This window comes from Somniosus microcephalus, chromosome 4, assembly GCF_052327205.1.
Source record: "Somniosus microcephalus isolate GS21.2 chromosome 4, FLI_Smic_1.0, whole genome shotgun sequence".
Lineage (NCBI taxonomy): Eukaryota > Metazoa > Chordata > Chondrichthyes > Squaliformes > Somniosidae > Somniosus > Somniosus microcephalus.
The window spans coordinates 197903351-197916209 of record NC_140990.1 but is presented as its reverse complement, the minus strand read 5'-3'; the positions used below and the strand labels follow the sequence as shown (position 1 = coordinate 197916209).

The 12859-nt window shown below is 52.0% G+C and overlaps 1 protein-coding gene across 1 annotated transcript in view; it reads left to right on the top strand.

Moving 5' to 3' along the window:
• Nucleotides 1-12859, top strand: part of LOC147120121 (dynein regulatory complex subunit 11-like) — a 368896-nt gene that overhangs the window by 248499 nt on the left and 107538 nt on the right. Inside the window, exon 11 of the mRNA XM_085985675.1 lies at nucleotides 1210-1305. Within this exon, the coding sequence (XP_085841801.1) occupies nucleotides 1210-1305 (96 nt within the window). The remainder of the gene's footprint in view (nucleotides 1-1209; nucleotides 1306-12859) is intronic.

Here is a 12859-nt window from a genome sequence, read left to right as displayed (position 1 = left end):
TTATATGATCTGTAGATCCCTTCACTAACTCTTTAGAATGAATGCCAAAGATTGGTCTCTTCAATTTTACCCTCCACTCTTTCCTTCTCCCTATAGAACTGAGAGTTCATTGTAGAATGCAAGCAACTGCAGAAGCTGACCATGCACATAGATCTGAATCCTTAATTTACTATTGTGATGACATAATGAAATCCTGAAATAAAAAGAGAAAATGCTGGAAACACAGCAGTTCTGTCAGCAACTATGAAGAGAAAAAACCTACTAACACTTCAGGTATTGACCCATTCATCAAAACTAGAAACTCAGACATACCTGAGTCCTTTTATAAAATGAAGAGAAGGGAAGAACATGAGGTAAAAGTCAAGCATGGCAGGAGTCAGGTTTGCTAACTCCTGTCACAAAGTAGCAAGGTTTCACGGTTTCTAAAATGTCCTCCGTTTTCCTCAGCCAATGTTTTACCTTTTCTGCGATCAACTTTCCTTGATCATGTCTGACCTGTTTATCACATCTCCACTCTCCTGCTTCACAATGACAGAGTCCCTCTTATCTGCCCTTTTCCTATCCCTCCCATCTGACCAGCTAACCGTATCTCCCATTTCCACCATCTACAATGTGATCCCATCGTGAAGCACACCTTTCCCTCCCTTCCCCTCTCTGCTTCTTCAGGAACTGTTCCATCAACTTCAGACTCTTCCTTTCTCCTGCCTGTTTCTCTCACCCACCTGCCAATTCATTCTTTTGCTATTTTTACTTCTCTTTTGCTTTTCTAATACCTTTTCGCAGCCTGACAGCGTCACTTTTCACGTCTTTATACCTTGTTAATAAAAACCTTTCATGAGGTATTAAACTCTTAGTGATAGAAATAAGCAGATCTGGCAATGGTGTTTTACCTGTTGGTCTCCCCTTCCCTTTTTATTTTATTCAGTCAACTTAAGGGAGTTCCCAGTTTCTTACATCCAAAAGTTAAATTTATAATTTTTCTTTACAGGTGCTGATCGATTTGCTGTGTATTTCCAGCATTTAAAATTTTTTTTTTTTGAGATTTCAGGCATTTTTAGCAATTCTTTTCATTATATATATATATGTATGCACACACAAAATGAAATCCTGGCTCTATAGCAGCTCAATCAGAGCTTATGGCACCAAATGGTGAACCAGTGATAATGTGAAATTTTTGATTAGTACTATATGTGCTTTTCTATATTACAGGTAGATGAGCTAATGAGACAGGAGCTGAAGAACTTAAAACTATCAGTGGACAGGGATAAAAGTACAAAGAAGAAAGGAAAAAAAGGTGGGAAGAAGGTAAGTTCCCTGGCACATTGTTGCATGGAGTTTCCGCTTGGGGCGCAATCGGCAAAATGCACCCGGAATGCATTGAATACTGCGCTGGTTTTGCCAAGGTGAAGTTACATTGAAGTTTCCATGCAAACTCATGACCATAAGCCCAAACGTAAAATCTCCCATGAATTAGCGCAATCAAGCAACATAATCAATCGTAATTGATTCGTGACTAAAACAGGGCATTCTCCAGCATCACAAAGAGGAGTGGGATTGCCAGGAAATGAGCTATTCTTCAACTGACTGATTTAATGCTCCTGGTCTTAATTTTTAATTGGCTTCAATTGGCTGCTGGCCATAGGTCTTATGTACCAAGGGCAGATCAATTGACTGATTTTAGATTAATTTAAAGTGAATTTAAAGTAATTGCAGCAGCAGGAGAAACACAACGTCGTCAGGCTTCAATTGACTACTGGTCACTGTAGGTACAGGTGATTAACACTGGATTCATATGACCATGAATGCCTGTGTGCCCAAGTATCTGGGCGCAATGTAACAAACACCCCCATACAGGCACAATCGTCGTAAACCCGCCATTCTGACCTGGGGGCGTGGCCAGTTTTGTGGGCAATGACCTTTGAACCAGCATAAAAGATCGCAGATACTCCAGCATAAAGTGGTTACGGGCGTAACTCCTTACGCTTAAAATTCTGCGATCTTTAGCACTGTTTAATTTGATTACACCCAGATCACGCTGATATCTGGGCAGAAATCATGTGGAAACACCAGGCCTGTGAGTTGCTCTGAACATTCATCAGAGGTTAAATTTTCTTTCAAAACAAAATGACCAGAAACTTGGAGCTTTCGGAACTTGGTCTCTGCCTTGCTGATTTGTGCACTGTACTTAACATACTGAGTAAATATCTGAGATCATCAAAGGAAAAGAAAGATCTCAAATTGCCTTTCTATTTAGATGTATCTGGTGTTACAGATATAATTTGTTAGGCAAGCAAGGGTTAGAGAAATTTATTTTGTTTGTTGGCAGTCACTTCAGTCTAACTAGATGTCAAATTTGGTAACTTATCCCAACATTCAGTTAGTCCAAGTCTGCCCATTCTGAGCAGTCATTTTCTTTCTATTCTTTTTGTCTATACTTGAAAAGTGAATAACAATCCTCATATGGGAAAATAACTTGTTTTTACCATGCAAAGATAAAAGTTTTATTACAAGTGTATTCTAGCCTCTACTACATATGGACATTAAAACAAATAATCACTATCTCAGTAATGATTGCTTGGGAAAAATATCCTCATCAGAAATATTAAATAACCTATCTTATATATATAAATCGGTCGATCTGTCATTCTGTCTGTCATTCTGTCTGTCATCGCGTGTGCGTCTGTCGGGCTATGCGCTCGAAAGTTACAGGGCGTACCTACGCGCGTGTTACCTCCAAAGAAAGCTTACGCTTCCGAGACGGTTTTAAGCGTATTTACGTTTCGGCCGGGCTAAAATCGCGCCCGCGGTATCCCAAAAACCTTCAACATTCCGCTCATTAGCATCTCATTATCCGCTCATTAGCGACAGAGTGACCTCGAGCTCGACCAATCGTACGCTGGGTTGCTGGCATGTGCCGCCGGGCCAATCGGTGCGTGTGTGGCCGGGCCTTATCGTTCTGAACCGAGGTGAGTCGCCGCCATCTTGATTCCAAACTTTTCCTTTCTTTTTCCCGCTTTCTGCGTCTTTAAAAAAAACGTTGCTTTTAAAACACACAGGCCTAGAAATTCAGTATAGCCACTTTTGGGGTGGTAAAGTCGGGCGGCCGCTAAAGTTTGCGTCCGGCGCAAAGTGGAGGCCACTTCGCCGATATTCAGTAGCTTTGGCCAAGGAGTTTGCTCGAGCGCTAAAACTGGCGATGCACAGCTATCTTTAGGCGCTAAGCCGGCGGTGCAGAGTGATACCGCCGAGGCCGGGCGCAGCACAGGTGCGGTCATTTCTTGATTGACAGCAGACACCCTGGCGCCGGCCAGCTCTTAAAGGGGGAAGGGTCGACTTGGTCTGCTGCCACGCCCTGGATACTGCAGCCCTCCAGCTAGGCCTAAACACTGCTGCTGGAGAGAAATAGCGCCAGGAAGGATGCAGAGGGCCCGTGAGCGAGCGCAGCGCTTCTCTGCCCATGATTTAAAGGTGCTGGTTAGGGCTTTGGAGAGGAGACGCCATATCTTGTTCCCGGACAGTGGCAAGAAGCCTGCCACCAGGGTGTACAGGAGAGCCTGGAGGGATGTCGCCCAGAGGGTCACAGCCACCTGCGATGTCCCCAGGACTGGTGTCCAATGCCGGAAAAAGTTTAACGACCTCACTCGGATTGTCAGGGTGAGTACCCTTTCCAGTGTCCTCCTCATCCTTGCATGTGCACCTCACATTATGGGCAAAGGGACCTCAAAGCCCTAATGGCCAGCCCTCATCCAGCAGCTATGGCACTGGCATGAACATCAATTGCACTTTCTGCACTTTACACACTGGCCAAGCTATTCGACCATGGGAGGCAGTGCATACAGCAACAGGGCACCACACTGGCCAAGCTATTCGACCATGGGAGGCAGTGCATACAACAACAGGGCACCACACTGGCCAAGCTATTCGACCATGGGAGGCAGTGCACACAACAACAGGGCACCACACTGTACATAGAGGCCGTCCTTTCTCTTGCAGGCCAAGCTGGCCCAGAATCTGAGGAGCCGGACTGACACCGGGGGAGGCCATCCCCAGTTCCAGCAGCTCAGTGACCTGGAGGAGCGCGTGGGTCGACTCATGGGTGGCCGGCTGATTGGCCCCGTTGCATGTGGAGATGCCGACCCTGTGCTGGGCCCCAATGGTAAGGACGTCACCTTTTGGACATCTCTCGTTCCCCTTGCGCTTCAGATCTACATCCTTTGCCACTGTCCGACCAATGCGCTGAATGCCACCACTCATGCCTCCCTCGCTGACGCCCTGTCCTCATTCTAAAGCTACTCTTGTGCCTTCCTGCTTTCAGCTGGTGAGGAGGAGGTCCCTGAAGCTGCCAGTGACAGTCCCTCGGAAGAGGAGGACGAGGAGGAGCAAGAGGAAGGCGGCCCATCGGGGGAACCCTCATCCGCGCCAGGGGATGGCAATGGAGGGGAGACGTCTTCCCTGGAGGAGAGCCAGGGGGAAGTGTTGCAGGGGGGTGTAGTTCCTGTGCCCAGTGGCGTCCAGCCACGCGGGAAGGGTCGGGCAGCTCGGCGGCCTTCTCCCCAGAGGGGGGAAGTGTTGCAGGGGAGTGTAGCTCCTGTGCCCAGTGGCGTCCAGCCACGCGGGAAGGGTCGGGCAGCTCGGCGGCCTTCTCCCCAGAGGGGGGAAGTGTTGCAGGGGAGTGTAGCTCCTGTGCCCAGTGGCGTCCAGCCACGCGGGAAGGGTCGGGCAGCTCGGCGGCCTTCTCCCCAGAGGGAGAGTCCGGCCTCCAGTCCGGAGACGGTCCTCGCCCAGGAGGTGCGCCTCCTTGATCAAATGTCCGCGGACTCGGATCGCCGGCACACCGAGTTCATGGGGGTTGTGGCACGGTTGCCTGAGGCCATCGAGTCCCTGGCTCATAGTGTGTCCGATTTCGGGGCCTCACAGGCCAGGGGTTTCGAGCAACTCGGGGCAGCACAGGCCAGGGGTTTCGAGCAATTCGGGGCAGCACAGGACGCGAGTCGGGCCGAATTCAGGGCAGCACAGGACGCGAGTCGGGACGACTTCAGGGCAGCACAGGCAGCGAGTGGCCAGTTGATCAGTGGTGCCGTGCAGTCACTGGCTGGTCTGATGCGGGCACAGACCAGGGCAGTACGGGCACTCACTGCTGCCACACTCGCTGTGTCAGCCAGGCATCGCCAGGGCACCCGCCGCGCTGCAGCAGCACAGCGGTCTGGCCTTCAGCAGATTGCTGCGCTTGCTGCAGTGCCAGCCCGGCCGAGTGCCAGTGTCTCAGGCGAGCAGCGAGCGCCTGGCATCAGCCAGCTTGCCCCCATTGCTGCAGCCGCCACTGCCACTCCCCCAGTGAAGCTGCCACGAGCTGCTGGAGAGACTGATGCTGCCCAGCCACAGCTGCAGCAGTCAGCAGCCGGCCCCTCGAGGGCCAGAGCTCGTCTAGGCCGACCCCCAAGGGCATCTGCCGTCACGCCATGTGCCCCTCAGGAGCCTTCCCCCAGCCTTGCAGCACCCACAGGGCCCAGGTTGAGGCGGAGCAGCAGGTCGGCCAGGGGCCGGAAAAGGCTGGACAAGGACTCGCCCTCTCGGCACACAAAGTAGAGGGTGTTGCCAAATGTTTTTTTATATGGGGGTGGTTGTGTTGTCTATGGGGGGGGTTGTTTTGGTAAGGCCGAGGATGAAGGCCATTTGGATGGAAAAGTTTTGTTATTCCTCCCCAAGTTGTGGGCGTGAGTCATGTGTTTGACTGTTTTTTGGGGGTGTTGTCTGTTTTTGGGTTTCATGTGGGAAGGGCCCTGAGTTTGTTCAATAAAGCTTTTTCTTTATTCAGCTTGTCCATGTTTGATGTTTGAAGTGGTTGTTGCGTTAACCGGCTGAGGGCTTGCGGAGCGGCTGCATTCATGTCCCTTCATTGCCACAAGCCATTCCCTGACAGGGGGCCTAGAAGTGTCGTTCAATAAGCCGCCGACGGACGGCCCTTGGACCTTGTGGCTCCCTCCTGGGCTGGTACTCCTCCTCCTCCTCCTGCTCCTCATGGTCCTCCTGCTCCTCCTCCTGAGGTGGTGGTCCAACATGAGGTGGCAGTGCCTGAGTCCTGCGGATAGCCAGGTTGTGCAGCATGCAGCAAACGACGACGAACTGGGAGATCCGCCGGAGCGATCCAGGCAGCGGAACCGTTGCTTGAGGACGCCAATCGTTTGCTCTATGATGTTCCTTGTGGCTTGATGGCTTTCGTTGTATGCCTCCTCAGCAGGGGTCCTGGGCGCGCGGAGCGGGGTCATGAGCCATGTACACAAAGGATAGCCTTTGTCCCCGATAAGCCATCCTCTTGGGGGAGGCTGTGCCTGGAACATGTCAGCCACAGTAGTCTGGCGCAGGATAAATGCATCGTGGCTGCTGCCTGGAAAGCGGGCATTGACAGCTAGGATGCGCTGCCTGTTGTCACACACCAGCTGTACATTGAGGGAATGGTAGCCCTTCCGGTTGCGGTAATCCTCGGCATTGTCGATAGGTGCCCGCAAAGCCACATGCGTGCAGTCAATGGCGCCCTGCACCATGGGGAAGTCCGCGATCCTCGCAAATCCGACTGCACGCTGCTCCTGCCTCTCCAGGGTCATGGGGAAGGATATGAATTGGTGTCTCCTTGTGAAAAGGGCATCAGTGACCTGCCGGATGCAGCGATGCACGGCGAACTGGGATATGTTAGCTATGTCCCCAGCAGCGGCTTGGAAGGAGCCGCTTGCATAAAAGTTCAGAGTCACCGTGACCTTCACTTCCACCGACAGAGACGTCCTGCACATCAGCTGTGGACGCAGATCTCTGTGAAGCAGCTGGCAGATCTCTGCAACCACCTCCCTTCTGAAGCGCAGCCTCTTAACACACTGCGCGGCAGTCATGGTGAGATAGGACACCTGCTGGCGGTATTCCCTGAGTGGGTAAGGCCTACGTTGCCGACGCCTGATGCCCCCTCTGCGTCTAGGCATGGCTGCCCCTCACACACAGCGTCTGCGAGCCCTTCGCACATAATGCTGGAACTGAGGGTTGGCACCCCATGCAGCCCCCACAATATTCTGGCAAACAATGAAATCACAATGAGGCAAATTTCCAAGCTATGGCCAGAAGCCAAAAATACCTCTCCTATGTTGGGCCAAATCAGTAAGGTCTCTTCCTTGGTCTCTGTCCAGAAATCCGTTGCACAAAAGTCATTGCAACAAAATGGCTGGCCTTTATAGTCCAGTGTAAGTGCCCTTTAATTAGCGCTCCCCGAGGCCCGCAGGGCCTCTGCTGCGTTCCACTTCACAGTTCTTAGCACCGCCACGCCCACATTGGGCGGGCGCGACTGAAGTTCTGGTTTGGGGCGCACAAAGGGCGTTGCACGACGAAATGACGTCATAAGCTGCGCGCGCAGCTGAGCGCGCGCAAACACTTTGCGCTGGCGCTAAATGTCTACTGAAGTTGGGCGTAGGCGCAGATCGCGCTGCGCCCGGCCGCTAAGTGCCTAGCGCTTGAAGTCTACTCCTCTTAAGGCGCTAACGGCTGGCGCACGCAACTGAATTTCTAGGCCATATTTTTTTTTTAAATGATTTAGAAACGAATTAACTTATCTAATCTCATTAATTTTCCTACCTTTCCCCGTTTTTCCAGGTAGGCCTCGAAGCCTCGGCTTCTCCTCCGCACCCACGCCCGAGCTAGGCACCTCCCGGCCCCACTCGAAGGCTGCAGGGGCGGGCGGGCCTCAGCCCAGCGCCGCTACCTTACTAAAGGGTGCGCGCGCAGCAGGAGCTGAGACGCGGCGTCTCTCTCTGGCTCGGCCGGGAGGCGGGGCTTGCTGAGCGTCAACGGTTACCCTGGCAACCGGGCCCGCCGGCCGTCTCGCACAGCCGCAATCGGCGGTCTTCACCTCGGGGGGGGGGGAGGGGGCGCGACCCTCGGGTGTGTGCGCAGCAGGAGCTGAGACGCGGCGTCTCTCTCTGGCTCGGCCGGGGGGCGGGGCTTGCTGAGCGTCAACGGTTACCCTGGCAACCGGGCCCGCCGGACGTCTCGCACAGCCGCAATCGGCGGTCTTCACCTCGGGGGGGGGGGGGGGGCGCGACCCTCGGGGGGGGGGCCGCGACCCGCGGGGGGTGCCGCGACCCGCGGGGGGGAGCCGCGACCCGCGGGGGGGCCCTCCCTCCCCTCTCCCCCCGCCCCCCGCCCTTCCCCTTCCCCCTCCCTTCCCCCGCCCTCCCTTCCTTACCCCCCCCTCCCTTCCCCCTCCCTTCCCCCCTCCCTTCCCCCCCTTCCCCCCCTCCCTTCCCCCCCCGCCCTCCCTTCCCGCCCTCCCTCTCCCCCCCCCGCCCTCCCTCCCCCCGCCCTCCCTCCCTCCCCCCCAGTCGCTCTCTCTCTCTCTCTCTCTCTTCCAACAACAACATGCCCTCGAAAAAGCCTCGGCACCGCCGGGCACTTCAGCTAGTCTTCTATATATATAAATCGGTCGATCTGTCTGTCCTTCTGTCTGTCTGTCCTTCTGTCTGTCATCGCGTGTGCGTCTGTCGGGCTATGCGCTCGAAAGTTACAGGGCGTACCTACGCGCGCGTTACCTCCAAAGAAAGCTTACGCTTCCGAGACGGTTTTAAGCGTATTTACGTTTCGGCCGGGCTAAAATCGCGCCCGCGGTATCCGAAAAACCTTAACATTCCGCTCAGTAGCATCTCATTATCCGCTCATTAGCGACAGAGTGACCTCGAGCTCGACCAATCATACGCCGGGTTGCTGGCGTGTGCCGCCGGGCCAATCGGTGCGTGTGTGGGCGGGCCTTATCGTTCTGAACCGAGGTGAGTAGCCGCCATCTTGCTTCCATTCCTTTTCCTGCTTTCTGCGTCTTTCTTTTCAAATATACATTTCCAGCAAAATAAAATTGAATTTGTTAAATTGTTTTAAAATAAATCACTCATTTGTAAATATTTTATCTAACCTGAAGATTCTTTTTCCTACCTTTCCCCGTTTTTTTCTTAGGCCTGAAAGCCTGGGCCTTTCTTGCCCAGCCAGGCCCGAGCTAGGTAATTGGGAATTGGGCTTCTGCTAAGCTCCTCACCCGCCCCCCCCCCCGTGTCACGTTACCCGGGGCAACGGCATCAGCCACGAGGGTCAGGGTGCGCGCGCAGCAGGAGCAGGTGAGACGCGGCGTCTCTCTCTATTCCACGCTCGGCTCGGGCGGGGCTCTCGAGAGTGCGGATCTCGGCCTTGGTGAGCGGGGCTCTCGGGAGTGTGGGGCGGGGTGGCTGGGGCTTGGAGAGCGGGGCTCTCGGCCGGGGGGGGGGGCGGGGCTCGGGGTGGGGCGGCGCGGCAGGGTTACCCCGGCAACCGGTCGTGGCCGTGGCCGTCTCTCAGCCTCAAGCCCTCCCTTCCCCTCCCCCCCCGCCCTCCCTTCCCCCTCTCCCTTCCCCCCCGCCCTCCCTTTCCCCCCACCCGCCCTCTCTTCCTCCCACCCTCTCTCTCTCTTCCCCCCAGTCGCTCTCTCTCTCTCTCTTCCAACAACAACATACCCTCGAAAAAGCCTCGGCACCGCCGGGCACTTCAGCTAGTTTTATATATATAGGAGCTGATTTTCCCGATCCTTGCCTCTGGGCGTACACTTTACCCAGGTCTTAACTGTTATGTCTGAGTGGTATGGTATTAACAAACTGATTCTTGATTTTAGACCCTCTAAGACCTTCCTGTCAAAGAATAACAAAAGGATTAGCAGAGAAGTGTAATTGCTAAATTTATGGGACAGAAGGAGGCCATTTGGCCCATCATCTCTGCACCGGCCGAAAAAGAGCTATCCAGCCTAATCCCACCTTCCAGCTCTTGGCCCGTAGCCCTGTAGATTGCGGCACTTCAAGTGCATAGCCATGTACTTTTTAAATGTGATGAGGGTTTCTGCCTCTACCACCCTTTCAGACAGTGAGTTCCAGACCTCCACCACCCTCTGGGCTAGAAATTCATTATAGCCCAAGAATGGGTGGTATAATTAGAAAAACTGGAGAATTAGCACCAGGCTCTAATGCTTTAGACTGCACACAAAATCCGTGCTCACTGCTCAAAGAATGATTGGAGCCCTAATTCAAGTCTTGAAGCCCAAGCTCATTGGCATTACACTCAAAGGGTTGACCAATATCAGGTGCAGTCTAATCGCAAGTCATGATTGCCACAGGCTTATGCCAGTTCTTAAAGGGGAGGTTCATTGATGCTGCAGAACCTCGTTCTCTGCATTGCTGGTTGTGCAGCTGCTTCAGCAAGCAGCAGCAGGTCAAGGAGAAGGAGCTGGAGGACTGAAGCAGCTATACTCATGGCAGATCCACGCCCCAGGGAGAGGGCCTGCAGATTCTGCGATCAAGCATTGGAGGCGTTGGTGTTCGCTGTGGAAAAGGAAAGTATCCCATATGCCTTCTTAACCACCTGCCCTGCTACCTTCAGGGGTCTGTGGACATGCACTCCAAAGTACTTCTGTTCCTCTACACTTCTTAGTATCCTACCATTTATTGTGTATTCCCTTGCCTTGTTAGCCTTCCACAAATGCATTACCTCACACTTCTCCAGATTGAATTCCATTTGCCACTTTTCTGCCCACCTGACCAGTCCATTGATATCTTCCTGCAGTCTACAGCTTTCTTCCTCATTATCAATCACACGGCCAATTTTTGTATCATCTGCAAACTTCTTAACCATGCCCCCTACCAGAAAAAGCCCTGTGGAATCCCACTGGAAACTGCATTCCAGTCACAAATTACCCTTTGCTTCCTGCCACTGAGCCAATTTTGGATCCACCTTGCCACTTTCCCTTGGATCCTATGGGCTTTTACTTTTCTGACCAGTCTGCCATGTGGGACCTTCTCAAAAGCCTTGCTAAAATCCATGCAGACTGAATCAAATGCGCTACTTCATCGACCCTCTTTGTTACCTCCTCAAAAAATTCAATCAAGTTAGTCAAACACAACCTTCCCTTAACAAATCCATGCTGACTGTCCTTGATTAATCCGTGCCTTTCTAAATGACGATTAATATTGTCCCTCAGAATTTTTTTGAATAATTTGCCCACCACCAGGTTAGGCTGACTGGCCCATAATTACTCGGTCTATTCCGTTACTCACTTTTTAAACAATGGTACAAGTTTAGCAGTCCTCTGGCACCACACCTGTAGCCAGAGAGGATTGGAAAGTGATTTCCAGCCTTGCTTCTCTTAATCGTCTGGGTACATTTCATCCGGGCCTGGCGATTTATCCATGTTACCTTGTGAATATTTACAGGATTGCATGAGGAGGGGGCACAGAGCTGGGCCTGCGCCTGAAGTAGGCACCAGCTCACCATAGGCATGCAAATAGTGTTTACCAAGGAAGAGGACTTTGCCAAAGCTACAGTAAACGAGGAAGTTATTGGGATACTGGCTGACATAAAAATAGATAAAGAGGAGGTACTACAAAAGGCTGGCAGTACTTAAAATGAATAAGTCACCCGGTCCGGATGGGATGCATCCTAGGTTGCTGACGGAAGTAAGGGTAGAAATTGCGACGGTGCTGGCAATCTTGCAATCTTCCTTAGCTACAGGAGTGGTGCCAGAGGACTGGAGGATTGCAAATGTTACACCCTTGTTCAAAAAAGGGGAAAAGGATTAACCTAGCAATTACAGGCCAGTCAGTTTAATGTCGGTGGTGGGGAAGCTTTTAGAAACAATAATTCGGGAGAATATTAACAGCCACTTGGACAAACAGGAACTAATAAAAGAGAGCCAGCATGGATTTGTTAAGGGCAAATCGTGTTTGACTAACTTGATTGAGTTTTTTGATGAGGTACCAGAGAGGGTGGATGAGGGCAATGCAGTTGATGGACTTTAAAAAGGCGTTTGATAAAGTACCACATATTTGGCCTGTTAGCAAAATTGAAGCCCATGGGGTAAAAGAGGCAGTAGTAGCATTGGCTAAGGGATAGAAAACAAAGAGTTGTGGTGAATGGCTGTTTTTTAGGACTGGAGGGAGGTGTTCCCCAAGGTTCAGTACTAGGACCACTGCTGTTTTTGATATACATTAATGACTTAGACTTGAGGGTACAGGGCACAATTTTGAAATTTGCAGATGGCACGAAACTTGGAAGTGTAGCAAATGGTGAGGAAGATAGTAATGGACTTCAAGAGGATATAGACAGGCTGGTGGAATGGGTGGACACGTTGCAGATGAAATTCAACACAGAAAAGTGTGAGGTGATACATTTTGGTAGGAAGAATGAGGAGAGAAATTGCATGTTAAATGGTACAAATTTAAAGGGGGTGCAAGAAGAGAGAGAGCTGGGGGTGCTTGTGCACAAATCTTTGAAGCTGGCAGCACAGGTTAACAAAGCAGTTAACAAAGCATATGGGATCCTGGGCTTTATAAATAGAGGCATAGGGCTCGATTTTGCCAGGCCCGAGGAGGCGGGATTGGAGGCATGTGAGGTGGTAAAATCGCAAAAAATGGCGGGTGGGCCCGATCCCGCCTCCAGCCCACCTCCGAGCAATTTTCCCAAATGCGTGTTTTCTGATCCCGTTTCCATCCCGCCTCTAAGAGGCGGGATAGGCCCTTAAGACCCTTAACAACCACTTAATTGCCTCTAAAGTCCCATTTTGAGAGTTCTTTCTAATTTTACCACTTTTCCCACGTCCTGCACGTCTCCTCTGGAACACGCCAGTGAATCCTGGTGGCCTCACAAGTGGACTGCTTACTAACAGCTGCAGCTCCACCATTAAAAAGGAGTTTTCAGCAATCATCATTTGCAGGTGGCAGAACTTTGTTATCTCAGGTCTGGGGGAGCTTTTAGCAGGTATACCCATTGTTGTGGAAGTTTGGAGCCTAACACCCATCTCCAGTGTGACCTCCTGGGAAAC